Below are 25771 nucleotides of genomic sequence, written 5' to 3' on the forward strand. Positions count from 1 at the left end.
GAGTCAGGGTCGTCTGTAGAGTTAGGGTCGTCTGTAGAGTTAAGGTCGTCGGTAGAGTTATTAAGGTCGTCGGTAGAGTTATGGTCGTCGGTGGAGTTACGGTCGTCGGTAGAGTTATTAAGGTCGTCGGTAGAGTTATGGTCGTCGGTGGAGTTACGGTCGTCGGTGGAGTTAGGGTCGTCTGTAGAGTTAGGGTCGTCTGTAGAGTTATTAAGGTCGTCGGTAGAGTTATGGTCGTCTGTAAAGTTATTAAGGTCGTCTGTAGAGTTATTAAGGTCGTCGGTAGAGTTATGGTCGTCGGTGGAGTTACGGTCGTCGGTAGAGTTAGGGTCGTCTGTAGAGTTATTAAGGTCGTCGGTAGAGTTAGGGTCGTTACAGTCGTCGGTGGAGTTACGGTCGTCGGTAGAGTTACGGTCGTCGGTGGAGTTACGGTCGCCGGTGGAGTTACGGTCGTCGGTGGAGTTACGGTCGTCGGTGGAGTTACGGTCGTCGGTAGAGTTACGGTCGTCGGTGGAGTTACGGTCATCGGTGGTGTTATGGTCGTCGGTAGAGTTATGGTCGTTACGGTCGTCGGTGGAGTTACGATCGTCGGTGGAGTTACGGTCGTCGCTGGTGTTATGGTCGTCGGTAGAGTTATGGTCGTTACGGTCGTCGGTGGAGTTACGGTCGTCGGTGGTGTTATGGTCGTCGGTAGAGTTATGGTCGTTACGGTCGTCGGTAGAGTTATGGTCGTTACGGTCGTCGGTAGAGTTACGGTCGTCGGTGGAGTTACGGTCGTCGGTGGGGTTATGGTCGTCGGTAGAGTTATGGTCGTTACGGTCGTCGGTGGAGTTACGGTCGTCGGTGGTGTTATGGTCGTCGGTAGAGTTATGGTCGTTACGGTCGTCTGTGGAGTTACGGTCGTCTGTGGAGTTACGGTCGTCGGTGGAGTTACGGTCGTCGGTGGAGTTACGGTCGTCAGTGGAGTTACGGTTGTCAGTGGAGTTACGGTCGTCAGTGGAGTTACGGTTGTCGGTGGAGTTACGGTCGTCGATGGAGTTACTGTCGTCGGTGGAGTTACAGTCGTCGGTGGAGTTACAGTCGTCGGTGGAGTTACAGTCGTCGGTGGAGTTACAGTCGTCGGTGGAGTTACTGTCGTCGGTGGAGTTTTGGTCGTCGGTGGAGTTACTGTCGTCGGTGGTGTTACGGTCGTCGGTAGAGTAATGGTTGTCGGTAGAGTAATGGTCGTCAGTAGAGTTACGGTCGTCGGTGGAGTTACTGTCGTCGGTGGAGTTATGGTCGTCTGTAGAGTTATGGTCGTCTGTAGAGTTATGGTCGTTATGGTCGTTAGTAGAGTTATGGTCGTCAGTAGAGTTATGGTCGTTATGGTCGTCAGTAGAGTTATGGTCGTTATGGTCGTCAGTAGAGTTATGGTCGTCAGTAGAGTTATGGTCGTCTGTAGATAAAACACCAAGAGGGGATACTGTATATCAGTCCATAAAACAGAGGGAGAGAAGGAATTGGGGATGGAGTAAATGTGGCATTAGAATAGTGTCAGTTCAGGGCCAGTTAAAGGGAAAGCAGGAGGGCTGTCCTCTTTTTCCTCATGCTTCTCCATCCCTACCTTCTTTCTCTCTTTTTCTTTCACACCCTCTCCCCTTTCTCTCTCTCTCTCTCTCACGCTTTATCCCTCTCTCCCTCTTCCCATACACGTTAACAACAGTCTACCAACCATGAACAGACCCCGGTCACCGACCCTGTTTATTTTGGCCAGAGCCAGCCCACTAGATTTACACCAGTGCCTTCACTGTCCCCTGTGTCACATTTGCCCAGACCTGTTGTCACAGTGGTTGTCTCCCAAATGGCACCCTATTCCTTTTATAGTTCATTACCTTTCAGCACGGCCCATAGGACTCTAGTCAAAAGTAGTACACTATATATAGAATAGGATGCCATTTGGGGCACATGAATCCCCCATCCAGAAAGGGAGTGAAGGTTTTTCTGTTTCCTCAGTACCCCCCTTCCACTGTTTAAACCATTACTCACACCCTACTTTACCACCTAAAACAGAGCTAATGTCTCCCCTGGTGGGAACAGCCAACTCCATGGTCCTTCTTTCTTGGTGTTTGTGTCGTTTGTCTGTCTCCCCTCTCTCTCACTACCCACTGGCAGTATATTGTCTGTCTCCCCTCTCTCTCACTACCCACTGGCAGTATGTTGTCTGTCTCCCCTCTCTCTCACTACCCACTGGCAGTATGTTGTCTGTCTCCCCTCTCTCTCACTACCCACTGGCAGTATGTTGTCTGTCTCCCCTCTCTCTCACTACCCACTGGCAGTATATTGTCTGTCTCCCCTCTCTCTCACTACCCACTGGCAGTATATTGTCTGTCTCCCCCTCTCTCTCACTACCCACTGGCAGTATATTGTCTGTCTCCCCTCTCTCTCACTACCCACTGGCAGTATATTGTCTGTCTCCCCTCTCTCTCACTACCCACTGGCAGTATATTGTCTGTCTCCCCTCTCTCTCACTACCCACTGGCAGTATATTGTCTGTCTCCCCTCTCTCTCACTACCCACTGGCAGTATATTGTCTGTCTCCCCTCTCTCTCACTACCCACTGGCAGTATATTGTCTGTCTCCCCTCTCTCTCACTACCCACTGGCAGTATATTGTCTGTCTCCCCTCTCTCTCACTACCCACTGGCAGTATATTGTCTGTCTCCCCTCTCTCTCACTGCCACTGGCAGTATATTGTCTGTCTCCCCTCTCTCTCACTACCCACTGGCAGTATATTGTCTGTCTCCCCTCTCTCTCACTACCCACTGGCAGTATATTGTCTGTCTCCCCTCTCTCTCACTACCCACTGGCAGTATATTGTCTGTCTCCCCTCTCTCTCACTACCCACTGGCAGTATATTGTCTGTCTCCCCTCTCTCTCACTACCCACTGGCAGTATATTGTCTGTCTCCCCTCTCTCTCACTACCCACTGGCAGTATGTTGTCTGTCTCCCCTCTCTCTCACTACCCACTGGCAGTATATTGTCTGTCTCCCCTCTCTCTCACTACTCACTGGCAGTATGTTGTCTGTCTCCCCTCTCTCTCACTACTCACTGGCAGTATGTTGTCTGTCTCCCCTCTCTCTCACTACCCACTGGCAGTATATTGTCTGTCTCCCCTCTCTCTCACTACCCACTGGCAGTATGTTGTCTGTCTCCCCTCTCTCTCACTACCCACTGGCAGTATGTGTCTGTCTCCCCTCTCTCTCACTACCCACTGGCAGTATGTTGTCTGTCTCCCCTCTCTCTCACTACCCACTGGCAGTATGTTGTCTGTCTCCCCTCTCTCTCACTACCCACTGGCAGTATGTTGTCTGTCTCCCCTCTCTCTCACTACCCACTGGCAGTATGTTGTCTGTCTCCCCTCTCTCTCACTACCCACTGGCAGTATGTTGTCTGTCTCCCCTCTCTCTCACTACCCACTGGCAGTATGTTGTCTGTCTCCCCTCTCTCTCACTACCCACTGGCAGTATGTTGTCTGTCTCCCCTCTCTCTCACTACCCACTGGCAGTATGTTGTCTGTCTCCCCTCTCTCTCACTACCCACTGGCAGTATGTTGTCTGCCTCCCCTCTCTCGCACTACTCACTGGCAGTATGTTGTCTGTCTCCCCTCTCTCTCACTACCCACTGGCAGTATGTTGTCTGTCTCCCCTCTCTCTCACTGGCAGTATGTTGTCTGTCTCCCCTCTCTCTCACTACCCACTGGCAGTATGTTGTCTGTCTCCCCTCCCTCTCACTGGCAGTATGTTGTCTGTCTCCCCTCTCTCTCACTACCCACTGGCAGTATGTTGTCTGTCTCCCCTCTCTCTCACTGGCAGTATGTTGTCTGTCTCCCCTCTCTCGCACTACTCACTGGCAGTATGTTGTCTGTCTCCCCTCCCTCTCACTACTCACTGGCAGTATGTTGTCTGTCTCCCCTCTCTCTCACTGGCAGTATGTTGTCTGTCTCCCCTCTCTCTCACTGGCAGTATGTTGTCTGTCTCCCCTCTCTCTCACTGGCAGTATGTTGTCTGTCTCCCCTCTCTCTCACTCCTACTGGCAGTATGTTGTCTGTCTCCCCTCTCTCTCACTACCCACTGGCAGTATGTTGTCTGTCTCCCCTCTCTCTCACTGGCAGTATGTTGTCTGTCTCCCCTCTCTCTCACTACTCACTGGCAGTATGTTGTCTGTCTCCCCTCTCTCTCTCTCTCTCTCTCTCTCTCTCTCTCTCTCTCCTACTGGCAGTATGTTGTCTGTCTCCCCTCTCTCCTACTGGCAGTATGTTGTCTGTCTCCCCTCTCTCTCACTACTCACTGGCAGTATGTTGTCTGTCTCCCCTCTCTCTCACTGGCAGTATGTTGTCTGTCTCCCCTCTCTCTCACTTCTCACTGGCAGTATGTTGTCTGTCTCCCCTCTCTCTCACTACTCACTGGCAGTATGACCTGGGGGAGCTAATTGCATGGTGTACAGGTGGATGAAGAGGCAGTCTGCTGCTAGTCTATCAGTCACTAGTCCAGTGTTAAACTCAGGAGTCATGTCCATGCTTATGAATCAGCCTGGAACTTAAGCATTTAATATTGTACTTAATATTCCAATCTTTAATCTTGATACAGGTCTGTTTTATGTGTGATTCAGAATGGTTTTGTGTATATCGATTGTTTTCTCTGTATGCTACTCAACACATTTCCAATCTATTTTAATCAGCCTTACGTAACATGGCCAGTCGCCAGTCGCTCTCCTCAACAGTTTGCCAGTGGGGGAGTTATGTCATTGGGAGTGAGAGTTTGACCCCAGCCTAAGGACTCAACTTTAGGCCCAGTGTAGATAAGATGCCTCCCCCTCATCCCTGCGAGGGTGGAGGCTTTAGATTTGGGGGTCAAATCAAACGATTCCAAGGAAATGTCAGAGAAATTTCAATGATGCAGCCAAACCTTTAGCAAAAGACAGGGAATTGAGAGTCTAGTCATGGCAGAAGAGCCTGTCTGAAGAGATCATGTAAAAAGCAAGAGCTGCAGGCTAGTGCAGGCCAGCTCAGGGTGACAGGGTCTGCGTCCCAAATGGCAACCTATTCCCTATTAAGTGCACTATATAGGGAGTAGGATGCCATTGGGGACACTTCCAGCTGTCCAAGGGGAGAGAAAATGAGGGCAGGCTCACAGATATTGGGACTTGGTGTTTATTACAAGAGGATTTACTCAGCTCACTGTGTGTGTGTGTGTGTGTGTGTGTGTGTGTGTGTGTGTGTGTGTGTGTGGGGGCGGCGGGTGTGGGTGTGTAGGGGCGGGGCGGCGTGTGTGTGGGGGGGCGTGTGTGTGTGTGTTTGCGTGCCACACGATGGGTATGTGAGCACTGAGCAGCAGACGTGTGAGGGTCCAGCGCCCAGCCAGCAGAAGTGACATTTCACTCTCAGCCGATGAAGTAAGCGGTTGTGAAAGAGTGTGTTGCCATGGTAACGCCAAGTCTCTACTTCTTCTCTGGGGCGTTGGTGGCGGTGGCATCAGCCGATTGGTATGAAATGGCATCCTTCGGGCCCCTGTTATCTTTAAAGACGTGGTTCATTCGCTGGCCGCGCATACTGAATCCCAAACACTTCGGCCCTCATTCACAATCTTATCACAGTGTTGCCCGCGACTCCTACAAAGAAATCAAATCAAGCATGGCATTTCTGTTGCCCAACTTTCACGGCTGTTTCCATGGTGTGAGGGCAAGCTCTGTCAGCCTATCACAAGAATGACTGGGCTTCTTAGATGTAAGGGTTAAGTGAGAATCTGGGCAGAAAGAGCAGTCAGGCTAGTCATGAGACAGACACACACACACACACACACTGTTTCTTTCTTTCTTTCTCTCTTTCTTTCTCGTTCTCTCTTTTTCTATCTGTGTCTTAAACACTCTCTCATACACACACGCACACAGGCTGGTCTTTAAAGAGATGACTTGGCGTGTGCCAGCTTACATGTTCCTCCCACGGACTGACACGTTTACAGGCGTCGTAAGGTTTTAAAGGCTGTGGCCCAGATCATAAGCTGATTAGTGTACCAACGCCTTGCGTGGCGGCAGCTAAAGCCCTTCTCCTTCCCTTGCCTCTGGGGAAAATACTGCACGCTTAGGGAGAATCACAGTGCCTCAGGCCGAGGCTGCGTCCCTGGAAAGGCCAGCAGTTCAGCTATATTGTTGTGCTTATGACTCAGTATTCCATCACGTAGGTTTGAAAATAATGTGGTTCCATAAACCATCTAGCATCCTTTGAGAAGTACTGTCATCTATGGAGAGTAGAGCTGAATGAGGAGATGGAGAGAACAGGCAGTTCTATATAGTGAATGTGAATCCCAGCATGTCCCTGCTGTTTGACACGACATCAATCAACAATAGAAGGCAAACATACACAACATGACCAGAATGTATGTGGACACCTGCTCGTCAAACATCTCATTCCAAAATCATGGGCATTAATAGGGCGTTGTTCCCCCTTTGCTGTTATAACAGCCTCCACTCATCTGGACAGGCTTTCCACTAGATGTTGGAACATTGCTGCGGGGACTTGCTTCCATCGTCTAGAATGTCAGATTTCCCTTCACTGGAACTAAGGGGCCTAGCCCGAACCATGAAAAACAGCCCCAATTATTCGTCCTCCACCAAACTTTACAGTTGGCACTACTCATTCGGGCAGGTAGTGTTCTCCTGGCATCCGCAAAAAACCCACGTTAGTCCGTCGGACTGCCAGATGGTGAAGCGGGATTCATCACTCCAGAGAACGCGATTTCACTGCTCCAGAGTCCAATGGTGGCGGGCTTTACACCCCTCCAGCCGACGCTTGGCATTGCGCATGGTGATCTTAGGCTTGTGTGCGGCTGCTCGGCCATGGAGACCCATTTCAGGAAGCTCCCGACTGCTGACGTTGCTTCCAGAGGCAGTTTGGAACTCGGTAGTGAGTGTTGCAACCGAGGACAGAGGATATTTATGCGCTATGCGCTTCAACACTCTGTGGTTCTGTTCTGTGAGCTTGGGTGGCCTACCACTTCGTGGCTGAGCTGTTGTTGCTTGTAGACGTTTCCACTTCACACTAACAGAACTTACAGTTGACCGGGGGAGCTCTAGCAGGGCAGAAATTTGACGAACTGACTTGATGCTGACACGTTGAAAGTCACTGAGCTCTTCAGTAAGGCCATTCTACTGCAAATGTTTGTCTATGGAGATTGCATATCTGTGTGCTCGATTGCATACACCTGTCAGCAACGGGTGTGGCTGAAATAGCCGAATCCACAAATTTCAAGGGGTGTCCACATACTTTTGTATATACAGTATATTGTATAATCCTTAAGGTTGCAATGCATTTCCTATCACTAACCTCTCCCCTTGGTAGAAAGTAGCAGTACAGTATTAATGTATCTCCATGGAAAGCACAGTGTAGGGGCCGGGAGGCGTCTGCTAGGGGATTGATGATGATCTGAACACCCACTAGTGAGGAGAAATGGGGGTCCTTCAGAAGGTCAGAGCCACTGCTGAGCGGCTAACGGGACCATGGGTTATCTCACGATCCTGACGGATGGGTGTACGTGGGGCGTGGTTGTGTCCATCTAGTGTAGCGCCGACACGTCATAGAGTGTGTGTGTGTGTGTGTCTCTGCGAGTGTGTGTGTGTGTCTCTGCGTGTGTGTGTCTCTGCGTGTGTGTGTGTGTGTGTGTGTGTGTGTGTGTGTGTGTGTGTCTCTGTGAGTGTGTGTGTGTGTGTGTGTGTGTGTGTGTGTGTGTGTGTGTGTGTGTGTGTGTGTGTGTGTGTGTGTGTGTGCATTCTGAAACCCCCTGGTTCTTTTGAAAGCGAGTATACAGTTGTTTTGTTCATGTATCAACCCATTCTTGCTTTCCAACGCCACACTAGTAAATGTTTTTATTTTCTGTTGGCATTAGACACCTGCCCAGTTCCCAGGCAGCTTTGGCCCAGGGGGTGAATTGCCTGGCATCCCACTGTCACAAGGGGAAACGGAAACAGTTTTAGGTTTCGCAGAATCAATTGCTGAGTCAATGTTTTGCTTGAGCGCACAGCAGGCTGCACTGCTGCACTGCTGCAGTAGGATCTTTGTTTGCAGTGGGAAAGATTTGGATAGCGCACTGCCGATCTGCTCCGTTTCTTTTTTGTTCCTACCCCCCGACGATGCCCCCCATCCTTACCAGCCAATCCCCCCTGCAGCCTAGCAGAGAGAGCAAGACAAGCCTTTCTCTGTCTGTCTCCCGTGGTGCAGAAAACGCCTGCTGACCCATCCAAACAGCATCGCTCTCTCTTTCTCTCTCTCTCTCTCTTTATCTCTCCCCCTCTCTCTCTCTCTCTCTCTGTCTCTGTCTCTCTCTCCCCCCCTCTCTCTCCCCTCTTTCTCTCCCCTTCTCTCCCCCTCTCTCTCCTTCTCTCCCTCTCTTTCTCTCTGCTTGTGATCATGTAATAGAAGTGTAAATGTGACAGTGTAGTGGATCCTGGGCTGGGTTCAACAACATCTTTGAGACACCAGCGTGAAGCCAATGGAAGCTCCCATGTGATGGACTACTCTAGTCATACCTGTCATTGGGGAAGAACCTGTGTGCTTTTATATCATAGTGTGCTACTTTTGAGAGCGTTTTTACTGCAATGATGGTTCTTCTGTCAAAGTGCCAGAGGCTGTAGATCACAGGTGTCAGACTCATTTCACGGAGGGCCGAGTGTCTGCGGCTTTTCCTTCCTCCTTTGTATTTGATTGATGAATTAAGGTCACTAATTAGTAAGGAACTCCCCACACCTGGTGGTCTAGGGATTCAATGAAAGGACAAAAGGTAAAACTACAGCCAGTAGGCCCTCCATGGAATGAGTTTGACACCCCTGCTGCAGATGACTCAATGATGGTGAATATTTGGCTCTACAAGTACCTGCCATTTCATTTTCAATCCAAATTGTTCTCCCAGTATATGAGACCACATGTGTATGTATTGATACAGTTGTGTTCATGAGACTGTTAATGTAACTGTGGTGTGTCTGTTTATCTGTCTCCCTTGCAGAATCGGCGAAGAGCATCCCTCTGCCTGGCAGCATGAACGGAGGTGCCCCCGTGCCCACCAGCCTCAGCGGGCAGCAGCTGGCCTCTGCCATCCCCTCCCCCACCGCCAGCAAGTCCTGGTGCAGCAAGTCCATGAACATGAAGCACAGTGCCACCTCCTCCATGCTCTCGGTCTCCACCTCGCCCTCTCACTCGCCCACCCCACCCCCCGCCTCCGACCGCCTACGGACCCCCATGACCGAGGCGCCCAAGTCGGGCTCTGTCGCTGGCGGTGGCACCTCCCAGAGATCCATGCTGGACAAGTTCCGGATGATCAACCCTCGCTCGGCCGCACGGACTTCGCCGTCGGTGGCCGAGATGGCCTTGCAGGAGGAGGATGACATGTCGGAGTACGGCGAAGAAGGGCTAAGCATAACGGAGCCAACGTCGTCAATGTGTACTAGCAGCAGCAACAGCACCAAGCAGCTGGCCAAGACTGCCTCGCCCCCCTCCCTGGCAGCAGCCAACAAGGGCTGTGTGAAGGGCTCGTCGCCCTCCAGCGGCGGCAGCAATAAGTCCCTGCCCCAGCCCAAAGACAAGGAGGATAAGAGCAGGAGCAAAGGCGGTAAGGCCAGCACCCCTCCCAAAGAGGAACAACGGGAACCCATGGTGGATCCATCCAAGAAGACCTCTAAGATCGCCAGCCTCATCCCCAAGGGAGGCAAGCCTGCAGCGGGCAAGAAGGACAGCGCCATCCCCCCTGCCTCCAGTGGAATCCCCAAGCCTGGGCTCAAGGCCCCCTCGGCTACGGGGAAGCCGGCCGGCGGTCAAGCCCAGACCCAGGCCCAGGCCACCCAGGGTGGTAGTGTAGGGGGCAGGGAAGGGGACAAGGCCAAGGTGGTTAAAGGGGGCCAGGGGGGCTACTACATGCAGCAGCGCTCCCTGGGGGGCCTGGAGGGTAGGCGGAGCAACATGGTGTCTTCTACCAGCACCTCTGCCCTGTCCCAGCCCCCAGGGGCCATGGGGGGGAACGGAGCGGTGCAGCTCCCCCAGCAGCAGCAGCACAACCACCCCAACACAGCCACCGTCGCCCCCTTCATGTATAGGTGAGACTGTCTGTGTATGTGCAGGTGTGCATCTGTGTGTGTCTGTGTCTGTCTATGTGTGTGTCTGTCTCTGTCTCTGTCTGTGTGTGTCTGTGTCTGTCTCTCTCTCTCTGTGTGTGTGTGTGTGTGTGTGTGTGTGTGTGTGTGTGTGTGTGTGTGTGTGTGTGTGTGTGTGTGTGTGTGTGTGTGTGTGTGTGTGTGTGTGTGTGTGTGTGTGTGTGTGTGTGTGTGTACGTGCATGCAATTGTTTTGTGTGACAATGGGGCTGGGGTAGTGTGCGGTGGTCAGGCGAAGGTCTCTCTAATGATTGGTGTGTTCATAAGCTATGAAGAGTTTTTCTATTAGCTAGTTACACCATACCACTAGTATCCTGGGGGAGTAATCCCATCAAGCCAAGAATCCTCATCTGACAGCCTTTGTCTTCAAGGTTGTTAACAGACTTGGACTTTTCTATAGAGGGCTTTGTAGGATGTTCACTTAAAATACAAAGAAAAATACACAATCAAATCACAATTACCCAAATGAGCTCTGGTGCACAGCCTTCCCCTCAGCTCTGGTACACTGCCTTCCCCTCAGCTCTGGTGCACAGCCTTCCCCTCAGCTCTGGTGCACAGCCTTCCCCTCAGCTCTGGTACACAGCCTTCCCCTCAGCTCTGGTGCACAGCCTTCCCCTCAGCTCTGGTGCACAGCCTTCCCCTCAGCTCTGGTACACAGCCTTCCCCTCAGCTCTGGTGCACTGCCTTCCCCTCAGCTCTGGTGCACAGCCTTCCCCTCAGCTCTGGTGCACAGCCTTCCCCTCAGCTCTGGTGCACAGCCTTCCCCTCAGCTCTGGTGCACAGCCTTCCCCTCAGCTCTGGTGCACAGCCTTCCCCTCAGCTCTGGTACACTGCCTTCCCCTCAGCTCTGGTGCACAGCCTTCCCCTCAGCTCTGGTGCACAGCCTTCCCCTCAGCTCTGGTGCACTGCCTTCCCCTCAGCTCTGGTACACAGCCATCCCCTCAGCTCTGGTGCACAGCCTTCCCCTCAGCTCTGGTACACAGCCTTCCCCTCAGCTCTGGTGCACAGCCTTCCCCTCAGCTCTGGTACACTGCCTTCCCCTCAGCTCTGGTACACAGCCTTCCCCTCAGCTTTGGTACACAGCCTTCCCCTCAGCCTTCCCCTCAGCTCTGGTGCACAGCCTTCCCCTCAGCTCTGGTGCACAGCCTCCCCCTCAGCTCTGGTGCACAGCCTTCCACTCAGTTCTGGTACACTGCCTTATCCTCAGCTCTGGCGCACAGCCTTCCCCTCAACTCTGGTACACTGCCTTCCCCTCAGCTCTGGTACACAGCCTTCCCCTCAGCTCTGGTACACTGCCTTCCCCTCAGCCTTCGTCAGCTCTGGTGCACAGCCTTCCCCTAAGCTCTGGTACACAGCCTTCCCCTCAGCTCTGGCGCACAGCCTTCCCCTCAGCTCTGGTACACTGCCTTCCCCTCAGCTCTGGTACACTGCCTTCCCCTCAGCTTTCCCCTCAGCTCTGGTACACTGCCTTCCCCTCAGCCTTCCCCTCAGCTCTGGTACACTGCCTTCCCCTCAGCCTTCCCCTCAGCTCTGGTGCACAGCCTTCCCCTCAGCTCTGGTACACTGCCTTCCCCTCAGCTCTGGTACACTGCCTTCCCCTCAGCTCTGGCGCACAGCCTTCCCCTCAGCTCTGGTGCACTGCCTTCCCCTCAGCTCTGGTACACTGCCTTCCCCTCAGCTCTGGTACACTGCCTTCCCCTCAGCCTTCCCCTCAGCTCTGGTACACTGCCTTCCCCTCAGCCTTCCCCTCAGCTCTGGTACACTGCCTTCCCCTCAGCCTTCCCCTCAGCTCTGGTGCACAGCCTTCCCCTCAGCTCTGGTACACTGCCTTCCCCTCAGCTCTGGTACACTGCCTTCCCCTCAGCTCTGGCGCACAGCCTTCCCCTCAGCTCTGGTACACTGCCTTCCCCTCAGCTCTGGTACACTGCCTTCCCCTCAGCTCTGGTGCACAGCCTTCCCCTCAGCTCTGGTACACAGCCTTCCCCTCAGCTCTGGTGCACAGCCTTCCCCTCAGCTCTGGTACACAGCCTTCCCCTCAGCTCTGGTACACTGCCTTCCCCTCAGCTCTGGTGCACAGCCTTCCCCTCAGCTCTGGTACACAGCCTTCCCCTCAGCTCTGGTGCACAGCCTTCCCCTCAGCTCTGGTGCACAGCCTTCCCCTCAGCTCTGGTACACAGCCTTCCCCTCAGCTCTGGTGCACAGCCTTCCCCTCAGCTCTGGTGCACAGCCTTCCCCTCAGCTCTGGTACACAGCCTTCCCCTCAGCTCTGGTACACTGCCTTCCCCTCAGCCTTCCCCTCAGCTCTGGTGCACAGCCTTCCCCTCAGCTCTGGTGCACAGCCTTCCCCTAAGCTCTGGTACACAGCCTTCCCCTCAGCTCTGGCGCACAGCCTTCCCCTCAGCTCTGGTACACTGCCTTCCCCTCAGCTCTGGTACACTGCCTTCCCCTCAGCTCTGGTACACTGCCTTCCCCTCAGCTCTGGTACACAGCCTTCCCCTCAGCTCTGGTGCACTGCCTTCCCCTCAGCTCTGGTACACTGCCTTCCCCTCAGCTCTGGTGCACAGCCTTCCCCTCAGCTCTGGTGCACAGCCTTCCCCTCAGCTCTGGTGCACAGCCTTCCCCTCAGCTCTGGTGCACAGCCTCCCCCTCAGCTCTGGTGAACAGCCTTCCACTCAGCTCTGGTACACTGCCTTATCCTCAGCTCTGGCGCACAGCCTTCCCCTCAACTCTGGTACACTGCCTTCCCCTCAGCTCTGGTACACAGCCTTCCCCTCAGCTCTGGTACACTGCCTTCCCCTCAGCCTTCCCCTCAGCTCTAGTGCACAGCCTTCCCCTAAGCTCTGGTACACAGCCTTCCCCTCAGCTCTGGCGCACAGCCTTCCCCTCAGCTCTGGTACACTGCCTTCCCCTCAGCTCTGGTACACTGCCTTCCCCTCAGCTCTGGTACACAGCCTTCCCCTCAGCTCTGGTACACAGCCTTCCCCTCAGCTCTGGTACAGTGCCTTCCCCTCAGCTCTGGTGCACTGCCTTCCCCTCAGCTCTGGTGCACAGCCTTCCCCTCAGCTCTGGTACACAGCCTTCCCCTCAGCTCTGGTGCACAGCCTTCCCCTCAGCTCTGGTACACAGCCTTCCCCTCAGCTCTGGTACACTGCCTTCCCTCAGCTCTGGTACACTGCCTTCCCCTCAGCTCTGGTACACTGCCTTCCCCTCAGCTCTGGTACACTGCCTTCCCCTCAGCTCTGGTGCACAGCCTTCCCCTCAGCTCTGGTACACAGCCTTCCCCTCAGCTCTGGTGCACTGCCTTCCCCTCAGCTCTGGCGCACAGCCTTTACCTCAGCTCTGGCACACAGCCTTCCCCTCAGCTCTGGTAAACAGCCTTCCCCTCAGCTCTGGTGCACTTGACCTCAGCAGGTTGTTATAGAATGACAGTCCACACTAACCTCAGCAGGTTGTTAGAATGACAGCCCAAACTAACCTCAGCAGGTTGTTATAGAATGACAGCCCAAACTAACCTCAGCAGGTTGTTATAGAATGACAGCCCAAACTAACCTCAGCAGGTTGTTATAGAATGACAGCCCAAACTAACCTCAGCAGGTTGTTATAGAATGACAGCCCAAACTAACCTCAGCAGGTTGTTATAGAATGACAGCCCAAACTAGCCTCAGCAGGTTGTTAGAATGACAGCCCAAACTAACCTCAGCAGGTTGTTATAGAATGACAGTCCAAACTAACCTCAGCAGGTTGTTATAGAATGACAGCCCAAACTAACCTCAGCAGGTTGTTAAAATGACAGCCCAAACTAACCTCAGCAGGTTGTTACAGAATGACAGCCCAAACTAACCTCAGCAGGTTGTTATAGAATGACAGCCCAAACTAACCTCAGCAGGTTGTTATAGAATGACAGCCCAAACTAACCTCATCAGGTTGTTAGAATGACAACCCAAACTAACCTCAGCAGGTTGTTAGAATGACAGCCCAAACTAACCTCAGCAGGTTGTTATAGAATGACAGCCCAAACTAACCTCAGCAGGTTGTTATAGAATGACAGTCCAAACTAACCTCAGCAGGTTGTTATAGAATGACTGTCCAAACTAACCTCAGCAGGTTGTCAGAATGACAGTCCACACTAACCTCAGCAGGTTGTTAGAATGACAGCCCAAACTAACCTCAGCAGGTTGTTCTAGAATGACAGTCCAAACTAACCTCAGCAGGTTGTTATAGAATGACAGCCCAAACTAACCTCAGCAGGTTGTTAGAATGACAGTCCAAACTAACCTCAGCAGGTTGTTATAGAATGACAGTCCAAACTAACCTCAGCAGGTTGTTATAGAATGACAGCCCAAACTAACCTCAGCAGGTTGTTAGAATGACAGCCCAAACTAACCTCAGCAGGTTGTTATAGAATGACAGCCCAAACTAACCTCAGCAGGTTGTTATAGAATGACTGTCCAAACTAACCTCAGCAGGTTGTCAGAATGACAGTACACACTAACCTCAGCAGGTTGTTATAGAATGACAGCCCAAACTAACCTCAGCAGGTTGTTCTAGAATGACAGTCCAAACTAACCTCAGCAGGTTGTTAGAATGACAGCCCAAACTAACCTCAGCAGGTTGTTAGAATGACAGTCCAAACTAACCTCAGCAGGTTGTTATAGAATGACAGTCCAAACTAACCTCAGCAGGTTGTTATAGAATGACAGCCCAAACTAACCTCAGCAGGTTGTTATAGAATGACAGCCCAAACTAACCTCAGCAGGTTGTTATAGAATGACTGTCCAAACTAACCTCAGCAGGTTGTCAGAATGACAGTACACACTAACCTCAGCAGGTTGTTAGAATGACAGCCCAAACTAACCTCAGCAGGTTGTTAGAATGACAGCCCAAACTAACCTCAGCAGGTTGTTAGAATGACAGCCCAAACTAACCTCAGCAGGTTGTTAGAATGACAGTCCAAACTAACCTCAGCAGGTTGTTATAGAATGACAGTCCAAACTAACCTCAGCAGGTTGTTCTAGAATGACAGTCCAAACTAACCTCAGCAGGTTGTTAGAATGACAGCCCAAACTAACCTCAGCAGGTTGTTAGAATGACAGTCCAAACTAACCTCAGCAGGTTGTTAGAATGGCAGTCCAAACTAACCTCAGCAGGTTTTTAGAATGACTGTCCAAACTAACCTCAGCAGGTTGTTATAGAATGACAGTCCAAACTAACCTCAGCAGGTTGTTATAGAATGACAGCCCAAACTAACCTCAGCAGGTTGTTATAGAATGACAGCCCAAACTAACCTCAGCAGGTTGTTATAGAATGACAGCCCAAACTAACCTCAGCAGGTTGTTATAGAATGACTGTCCAAACTAACCTCAGCAGGTTGTTATAGAATGACAGTCCAAACTAACCTCAGCAGGTTGTTATAGAATGACAGTCCAAACTAACCTCAGCAGGTTGTTATAGAATGACAGCCCAAACTAACCTCAGCAGGTTGTTAGAATGACAGCCCAAACTAACCTCAGCAGGTTGTTATAGAATGACAGCCCAAACTAACCTCAGCAGGTTGTTATAGAATGACTGTCCAAACTAACCTCAGCAGGTTGTCAGAATGACAGCCCAAACTAACCTCAACAGGTTGTTAGAATGACAGCCCAAACTAACCTCAGCAGGTTGTTAGAATGACAGCCCAAACTAACCTCAGCAGGTTGTTATAGAATGACAGCCCAAACTAACCTCAGCAGGTTGTTATAGAATGACAGCCCAAACTAACCCCAGCAGGTTGTTATAGAATGACAGCCCAAACTAACCTCATCAGGTTGTTAGAATGACAGTCCAAACTAACCTCAGCAGGTTGTTATAGAATGACAGTCCAAACTAACCTCAGCAGGTTGTTAGAATGACTGTCCAAACTAACCTCAGCAGGTTGTTATAGAATGACAGTCCAAACTAACCTCAGCAGGTTGTTAGAATGACAGCCCAAACTAACCTCAGCAGGTTGTTATAGAATGACAGTCCAAACTAAACCTCAGCAGGTTGTTATAGAATGACAGCCCAAACTAACCTCAGCAGGTTGTTAGAATGACAGTCCAAACTAACCTCAGCAGGTTGTTATAGAATGACAGTCCAAACTAACCTCAGCAGGTTGTTAGAATGACAGTCCAAACTAACCTCAGCAGGTTGTTATAGAATGACAGTCCAAACTAAACCTCAGCAGGTTGTTATAGAATGACAGCCGAAACTAACCTCAGCAGGTTGTTAGAATGACAGTCCAAACTAACCTCAGCAGGTTGTTATAGAATGACAGTCCAAACTAACCTCAGCAGGTTGTTATAGAATGACAGTCCAAACTAACCTCAGCAGGTTGTTATAGAATGACAGTCCAAACTAACCTCAGCAGGTTGTTAGAATGACTGTCCAAACTAACCTCAGCAGGTTGTTATAGATTGACAGTCCAAACTAACCTCAGCAGGTTGTTATAGAATGACAGCCCAAACTAACCTCAGCAGGTTGTTATAGAATGACAGTCCAAACTAGCCTCAGCAGGTTGTTATAGAATGACAGCCCAAACTAACCTCAGCAGGTTGTTATAGAATGACTGTCCAAACTAACCTCAGCAGGTTGTTCTAGAATGACAGTCCAAACTAACCTCAGCAGGTTGTTATAGAATGACAGTCCAAACTAACCTCAGCAGGTTGTTATAAAATGACAGCCCAAACTAACCTCAGCAGGTTGTTAGAATGACAGCCCAAACTAACCTCAGCAGGTTGTTATAGAATGACTGTCCAAACTAACCTCAGCAGGTTGTCAGAATGACAGTCCACACTAACCTCAGCAGGTTGTTAGAATGACAGTCCAAACTAACCTCAGCAGGTTGTTATAGAATGACAGTCCAAACTAACCTCAGCAGGTTGTTATAGAATGACAGCCCAAACTAACCTCAGCAGGTTGTTATAGAATGACAGCCCAAACTAACCTCAGCAGGTTGTTATAGAATGACAGCCCAAACTAACCTCAGCAGGTTGTTAGAATGACAGCCCAAACTAACCTCAGCAGGTTGTTAGAATGACAGTCCAAACTAACCTCAGCAGGTTGTTAGAATGACAGTCCAAACTAACCTCAGCAGGTTGTTAGAATGACAGTCCAAACTAACCTCAGCAGGTTGTTAGAATGACAGTCCAAACTAACCTCACTACCTCCATGTCCTGATGTCTTTGCCTGCAGCATTACCCCAAGGCCCTCTGTTCCACCTGACATAGTACAGCTGAACTTGTGTCTGAACCGTCCATCATTTGGGTGTTTATATGCAGGAAATGTCTCTTGTTTGCCACTTGATTTCTGCGAAGGAGTTCAACTTTGTTGAGAACAATACAAAAAAAAAGATTTATTTGGACAGTTTTTGAGACTCGTTGTTAGTGGAATTGAGAGGGAATTATTGGGCATGTTTGTTTAAAATGTCTTCTGCTAAAGTGACAGTTATACTCCAAGATGAATTTCCAGCCTTTCTTTTAACCTTACTTGTCTTATCAAATGCATCTGATCCCAATGGCAGCCCTGTCTTGTGCATTACTTTTGACCAGAGGCCTGTTTTTGACCATGGCCCACAGGTCTCTGCTCTAGGAAATAGGGAGCTATTTGGGACGCAGACTGCGTCTTGACTGATCTCTCATCATGATCCATCTAGAACAGGTTTCATGGGGAGACAGAGAAAAGAGGCCCTCATCCATCCCTCCATACTTCCACTCCTTTATCCGCATCCCGCCTTCTGTCATTGTGCCCACGGGACTGCATGTGGTGCCAAGGCTCGTTTGATAACCCTACAGTCACACACAGACACACGAGGGCTGGCCCGTCCAGTCACACTCCTGTGTACAACCAATTGAATCTCTGCATCCCTTGGCGCCCCAAATAAGCCCTATTATTAGAGTGAGAGTTGGAAGCCTTGATTCCAGACGGAAGCCACCCATCAAAGCTAATTTCCCACCTTTCAATCTGTCGACTGGATGGGGGTCGCTGGATAGGGGCTTTGTGATGTCAGAGACAGAGCCTGTGCATGATGGCGGGCGTGCTAACAACAGTGGGGGGGAGTGGGGGGGGGGGATTCTATTAACGAGCCATAATCGGCTTCCGAGGAACTTTTCTCTCTCTTCTCTTTCTCTATAATTTCCAAAAAGGGTTCAACCTTGGCACACAATGCACTCTGCTGCTCGCTGACTCACCAATGAGAATTCGTCTTAATCCGTCCAATGCACCTCGCCGTCTTGCCCATTAACAGGCATCCCTGATTACCATTCATAGGCAGATGCAGGTGACAGCTGTTGTTCTCCAACCTGTTCTCCATCTGCATTAAATGGGAGACAAGCAACGCACAAAATACACTGTAATGTCATGCCATTAAAAAGGGATTCTCTTCATATCTCTCTCCTACTTTGTATTCATCAGGTCCTAATCATGAGCGGCTCAGCTACTTAACCAAGATGCAATCAACCAAAATGAAAAGCACGTTGTCTTCTGTGGCTCAGCAGCCAACAGGTTGACATGCTCAGTTCTACCTGATCACTCACACTCCTGCCTACCTCTCCCCTTCGCTTGTCCAATCCCGGCTATAGTATCCCATGTCTCCCTCCCTCCCCCTTTCCTCTGTTTCTCTCACTCCCTTCCGGAGGGAGGTGTGCCCCTGCCCACCTGCCTGACAGAGGAGGAACTGTCAGCGGCCTCGCACTTAGGGCCTCCCGCTGCGCCGCAATTTACCATCATTTCAGGGCCAATTAGGTTTCTTCCCTCTCCTGTGCCACAGCAGAGCAGCCGGGGCATAGGCTGAGAAGAGCAGAGGCAGCAGCAGTTAGCTGCAGTTTGTGTTTCGTTGATTACAGTCCCCCTGCCTCCGCCTTTGACAGCAGCCAGGGAGGTGATTGTAGGGCACTGCTGTGTGACGTTAACACTGTATGTGCGTCCTCTCTCTGACCTGATTCAACCTGAGATTCTCACTTATGATTGGTTGTGCTGTGCTTTGTTTTGTTCTCAGTACATTTCTCAGGGTATTTTTAGACTGATTTGAGATCCTTGTTGTACATCTTTATAACATACATTCCTAAACTGAGTTGTCAGAATATATACCCTCCCCCAGTGAACAATTCATTTACCCATTCCTACATTTTTTACAGGCTTTCAAATTGCTGCCATATTTCTGAATGTCTCTCTCTGTGAAATCCTATGTATGCAGAAGTAGTTTGTAGGGCGGATGTTAGAAACCAAGGTTTCACAGTGCTCAACTCATTGGCTGATGCAGCATTCTGTGGATGCCAGTTTATCTGTGGCGGTGCAGGTGGCTGGGGAAAGGCTTTATTGTGGGTGTGCCGGTGAGGGAGAGTTATCTAGCAGCCGTCAGGACGTCTGGCTGGGTTTCTCACATCTCTGCCCAAGGCAAGGGAACAAACACAGGCTGCCTACCAAATGGCACCCTATTCCCTTTTTAGTGCACTACTTTTGACCAGGGCCCATAGGCTATAGGGAGACAGGGAATGCAAGCCAGTATGTGGATTTTGACTCCACATAGGCAGGCTCATGCATGCACACACACACATGTACACACAGATAGAGACAAACTTCCCTTCACCCACAAAACCTCACTTCATCTAAGAGATCCTCCTGAGATATTCATCTTCGTCTGTTGAAAATACGAAAAAGCACAAATAGAAGTATTTCAGTCCAGCTCCCGTTGGGTTTTTTACCACATGAAAACAAACGCTCTATGCAATGTGTCTCCTGAATAACCATGGCTTTGTTTGTTTCTCCCAGGACGTACTCCGAGAACGACTGTACCACGGTGGCCCCCACAGACCACTGCCTCAGCCCCACCAAGGGAGACCTGGTCTACAGCAAGACTGCCAAGCAGTGCCTGGAAGAAATCTCAGGTAGGCAACACTCGCTGACGTGTGTGTGTGTGTGTGTGTGTGTGTGTGTGTGTGTGTGTGTGTGTGTTTGAGGTAGCACGGGGAGTCCCTTGATCCCCACCTCACACGGCGAAGGGAAAAGGTCAGGAACGACTGGCGGACATTGGAGGCATCTGTGGCCCTTTGTTTACTCAGTTGCCGTTGGTTATGCCCCGGCGCCCGGCGTCTTGTTCTAGCTGTGGGGATGTGGCGGCTCATCCGGATAGACAGTGGCCAGAGGCTGCAGGAGACAGAGATTGCTAGAATCTGTATTATCTGGGTGGTGGGCTGGGCTGCAGCTCAGGTTGGCATTTACACAGAGACTGATAGAATTTTAATGCAATGGAAATGTAATGTGGATAATGTCCCTTGGAAATGATGATGTGTTATTACGTAGCTTTGGTGTTGCAGGTCAGGTATCTGCCAAATCATAGCACATCTATTGTAACATAGAAAATAGATATTGCTGTGTATTCCTGCCTAGTGGGTCTGCATGTTAACTTAACATACTGCGTGTCTTAGGCCTTGCTCTACTATAAGCTGGTTTGTCATTTGGGAATGGGAAAACAAACGATTGTTTTGTCACAAAACAAATGGCTCCCCAAATCGTCATCTACAAAGGGAACGGTCCCTACATAGCTCTACTTTAGTCCTCTAAATGTATGCCTTTACAAAGCCACACCTAAAGTCAAATGTCTGGAATGTTGTGTTTTTACATCGCCAAACCTGTAATATACACACTGTGGTCACGGCACAATGAGCGCCGCGGTCAGCGAGACTCCATTGAACTTTCTGCTTTGATTTGTTCATTTATGAAAATGTTTGGAGAAACGCTCTACTCAGAAAGTCTGATTTTTGTGCTTTTTGGGGTCTTTTTATGAACGTATGTAAATGATAAATGGTGGTTCACTTCTGTATCAGGACGATTGTGTTGCCCCCAGACACTGATCTTGGGTCAGTTTTGTTTTTCCCTCACTATTCATAAGGTTAGGATTCGGGGAGGGAATGCAGATCCTAGATCTGTACCTAGGAGAAACTGCACCCTTGTTTTTTTTTCTCAGTTTGGACTCCTGAACTGCTCCTTGCCTCTGCAGTGTGAGTCTGCAGTAGCCTCTATAGTGAAGGAAGTCTTTCAAAAAGCTACTTATGGTTCATCATCTTCGGGCAAAATTTCCTGCAGCGCTGAGTTTACATTTTAATTTACATTTTGGTTGTTTAACGGACAGAGTAACTTACAGTCATTTCACAGAAGATCAGTGTAGCGTCAATGTAGAGGTAGACATACAGTACCAGTCAAACGTTTGGACACACCTACTCATTCCAGGGTTTTTCTTTATTTCAAATAATAGTGAAGACATCAAAACTATGAAATAACACATATGGAATCATGTAGTAACCCAAAAAAGTGTTAAACAAATCAAAATATATTTTATATTTGAGATTCTTCAAAGTAGCCACCTTTTGCCTCGATAACAGCTTTGCACACTCTTGGCACACATTTTAAAATGTCAGACTTTAACTAAAAATGTATCAACCGCTACAAAAATGTCTGGGGAGAAACGGGTCAAATTAAGATCCTACAACTGTAAATACCATCTCTGTCCATGGCAGTTAATGTCACCTTGGATATGGTTGCTCAGGGCAACTGCTACCATGAGTTTCTCTGCATCACGAGCTTATAGCATGTGTGGTCACATGGAGGCTGTTGTTTGTCTATGGTGTGTGTGTCTGTACTGTTGAGGTTATTAATACTAGAGGAAGTGTTGAAGCTGTTGACAGACAGTCTGCAGTCTTGTCGAGGCTAGAGGAGAGCCGGGGCTTTACTCTTTACCTCATTAACCCTATAACGTTTAATTAGCCTGTGCATCAGCGCAGCACGGCTATCAGGGAGCCGCAACTCGCAGGTGTGCTGTCCAAACAACTCCCAGTCACTCTGGTTTTTATCAGGGAAAGCAGAGAGGGAGAGGGGGGAGAAGGGGAGGAGAAGAGGGGGAGGAGAAGTGGGATAAGGGGAGGAGAAGAGGAGGAGAGGGGGAGGACAAGAGGGCGAAGGGGAGGAGGAGAAAGGGAGGAGAAGAGGGAGAAGGGAAGGAGGAGAAAGGGAGGAGAAGAGGGCAAAGGGGAGGAGGAGAAAGGGAGGAGAAGAGGGAGAAGGGAAGGAGGAGAAAGGGAGGAGAAGAGGGCAAAGGGGAGGAGGAGAAAGGGAGGAGAAGAGGGAGAAGGGAAGGAGGAGAAAGGGAGGAGAAGAGGGCAAAGGGGAGGAGGAGAAAGGGAGGAGAAGAGGGAGAAGGGAAGGAGGAGAAAGGGAGGAGAAGAGGGCAAAGGGGAGGAGGAGAAAGGGAGGAGAAGAGGGCAAAGGGGAGGAGGAGAAGGGGAGGAGGAGAGGGAGAGGAGGAGAAGAGGGAGACGAGGAGAAGAGAGAGAAGAGGGAGGAGAAGAGGGAGAAGGGGAGGAGAAGAAAGGGAGGAGAAGAGGGAGAGGAGGAGAAGAGAGAGAAGAGGGAGGAGAAGAGGGAGAAGGGGAGGAACAGAAAGGGAGGAGAAGAGGGAGAAGGGAAGGAGCAGAAAGGGAGGAGAAGAGGGAGAAGGGAAGGAGGAGAAGGGGAGGAGAAGAGGAGGGGGAGGAGAAGAGGGAGGAGAGGAGGAGGAGGAGGAGGAGGAGGAGAAGAGGGAGAAGAGGAGAATAGGAGGAGAGGAGGGAGAAGAGGAGGAGAGGAGGGAGAAGAGGAGGAGAGGAGGGGGAGGAGAAGAGGGAGAAGAGGAGGAGGAGGAGAAGAGGGAGAAGAGGAGGAGAAGAGGGGGAGGCAGCAGTGTTGAACATGCGTTTTCATCCTTTGACTCTCTTTCACTCACACACATACAACCCAAGTACCCTGCGACTTGTGGTGAGGCGTTTCCTGAACTGAAGTGGGCAGACGTGGAGACTGAAGACACGTGCTTTGATGGTCGGCAGTAGCCACAGCAGAGACTGCCACTACTGCAGCAGAGGAAAGGGAAACCAGCGAGACAAGAGAAAGAGAGAGAGAGAGAGAGAGAGAGAGAGAGAGAGGAGGGAGAAACAGATGAGGCAGAGAGTAAGAGAGAGAGCGGCAGAGGGAGAGGAAGGATAGAATTGCAGGCTGAATGCTAAAATGAACAGAGCGGAGAGATTGAGTGCTGGCTCCATTCTCTGGTGTGAGGAGAGGAGAGAGGGAGAGAAGCAAAGGCTCTGCTGAGCTGGTAATTAACAGGAGAGCAGAGAGGGAGAGAGGAATGAAATGCTCCCCTCTACTCTTAATAGAGAAAGATAAAGAGAGGGAGAAGCAGAGAGGGAGAAGCAGAGAGAGAGAAGCAGAGAGGGAGAAGCAGAGAGGGAGAAGCAGAGAGGGAGAAGCAGAGAGAGAGAAGCAGAGAGAGAGTAGAATAGAACGGAGGAGAGAGAGAGATGTAAAATCGCATTCATCCACACCCCTCACCGCTTCTTGCTGTTTTGAGGTGGAGGAGAGAGAGAGAAGAGGAGGAGGTGGGAGGTAAAGCAGTGTCTGTTTTCTTTGTTGATGTGTGTCTGTGGCACCAGTTATTAGCTGGGTGACCATGGGAATGCAATGTCTGGAGGATGGCTCTGGACTCTGCTGTGCGTGAGGGGGGAGTTTTTCATCCAGGCATCTGCAACATGCCTTCCATCCCTCCATCCCTCACTCCCTCCGTCTGGATGAAGCCTGGACCCTCGGTGAGCGCTGGACACGGGGCCACCTAAGCCCCCCCCACAGATAGAGGAGTCTTCACCTCTCTCGCCACCCTCTTCTCCTCTCACTTCCTCCGGCTCACCAGCCACCACTGCCAGAATGTGAACGGGAACAGAGCCAAACAGGTGGACCAGCACAGACCCACTGACGAACAGAGAGAGAGTGAATGAGAGAAAGGAGGTGAAGATGAAGAGAGGCGCCGAGTTCTCCGTGTACCAGGGTGGAAGCCCCCCTCGCCGACCCCCCCAGCCCCTACCAGACAACCTGAACCTCCGCAAGCAGCGCTCCCTGACCAACCTGACACTGCTGAGCGAGGGCGAGCAGCGGGTGTACTCCTTCGAGCTAGATGACCCGCCCACGCCTTCCAAATCCTCTTCATCCTTGTCATCATCCCCAGCGCGTGGGGGCAGCCCCAGGAAGGAGCCAGCCAGGGATGGCAGGGGTGCGAGGGGCACCAGGGCGCGCTCCCTGTCCCTCTCCCTGACCAAAGTTCTCTCCCAGTCGGAGCACTCCCTCATCCCTGTGCCATGGAGGTGCACGGCGGTCGGGCGGGCATCGCTGGGCGGGCAACAGCAACCGCCTCGGGAGACGCTACGTGGGCAGCTGGGGAAGCCCAGGGAGGAGGGTACGGATGAAGAGGGCAGCAGTGGGCGTTCGGACGACGAGGTGGCATCAGCGGCGGGCACCAGGGTCGGGGTCCAGGGTGGCAGGGAGAGGGGGTACTGGGCGGAGGAGGAGGCGGAGGGGGGCGCCCGCGAGGGCACGGCTCAGCTGGACAAGGAGGTGATCCTCACCATGCTGGGTGACCTGGAGCAGGTGCTGCACACACACCCACATTGTAAGTCTCTCACACACACACACACACACACAACCTTAGTCACACTCTCTCGCTGTAATACACACACCCACACACCCACACGCTTACACCGTAACACACACACACTCACAACGTAACACCCACACAAACACCTTTAGTCACACACCCTTAGTCACACACTCTATAAGCCACACACACGCTGTGAGTCACACACACAACTACAACGTAGGCATCACACAGGGGCGTACACAGGTCTCCATCCGTACGGTTGTATGTACAGCTGGATGTGGAGCTGCTGTTCTGGTAGTGCTGCTGACTAGTGTCAGGTAAAGGTAGTCATAGTTACTGTGTGGTAGTGGACTGAAGCTTGGGTAGTAGTGTCAGGTAAAGGTAGTCATAGTTACTGTGTGGTAGTGGACTGAAGCTTGGGTAGTAGTGTCAGGTAAAGGTAGTCATAGTTACTGTGTGGTAGTGGACTGAAGCTTGGGTAGTAGTGTCAGGTAAAGGTAGTCATAGTTACTGTGTGGTAGTGGACTGAAGCTTGGGTAGTAGTGTCAGGTATAGGTAGTCATAGTTACTGTGTGGTAGTGGACTGAAGCTTGGGTAGTAGTGTCAGGTAAAGGTAGTCATAGTTACTGTGTGGTAGTGGACTGAAGCTTGGGTAGTAGTGTCAGGTAAAGGTAGTCATAGTTACTGTGTGGTAGTGGACTGAAGCTTGGGTAGTAGTGTCAGGTAAAGGTAGTCATAGTTACTGTGTGGTAGTGGACTGAAGCTTGGGTAGTAGTGTCAGGTAAAGGTAGTCATAGTTACTGTGTGGTAGTGGACTGAAGCTTGGGTAGTAGTGTCAGGTAAAGGTTGTCATAGTTACTGTGTGGTAGTGGACTGAAGCTTGGGTAGTAGTGTCAGGTATAGGTAGTCATAGTTACTGTGTGGTAGTGGACTGAAGCTTGGGTAGTAGTGTCAGGTAAAGGTTGTCATAGTTACTGTGTGGTAGTGGACTGAAGCTTGGGTAGTAGTGTCAGGTAAAGGTTGTCATAGTTACTGTGTGGTAGTGGACTGAAGCTTGGGTAGTAGTGTCAGGTAAAGGTAGTCATAGTTACTGTGTGGTAGTGGTTGTGTTATTAGTAGTGCTAACAGAAATAAT

At 50.9% G+C, this 25771-nt stretch overlaps 1 protein-coding gene across 9 annotated transcripts in view; it reads left to right on the forward strand.

The window, feature by feature from the left end:
• Window positions 1-25771, forward strand: part of LOC115199164 (neuron navigator 3) — a 389962-nt gene that overhangs the window by 266365 nt on the left and 97826 nt on the right. For 8 of the 9 annotated variants that reach the window (XM_029761788.1, XM_029761784.1, XM_029761785.1 and 5 more), the window contains exons 8-9: window positions 9030-10113; window positions 19953-20068. In XM_029761788.1, coding sequence (XP_029617648.1) covers window positions 9030-10113; window positions 19953-20068 — 1200 coding nt within the window. Of the gene's footprint in view, window positions 1-9029; window positions 10114-19952; window positions 20069-23479; window positions 24649-25771 lie in introns of those variants that run through there. The other variant, XM_029761789.1, reaches the window with a different exon arrangement.

Source organism: Salmo trutta, chromosome 8 (assembly GCF_901001165.1).
Source record: "Salmo trutta chromosome 8, fSalTru1.1, whole genome shotgun sequence".
NCBI classification, from domain to species: domain Eukaryota; kingdom Metazoa; phylum Chordata; class Actinopteri; order Salmoniformes; family Salmonidae; genus Salmo; species Salmo trutta.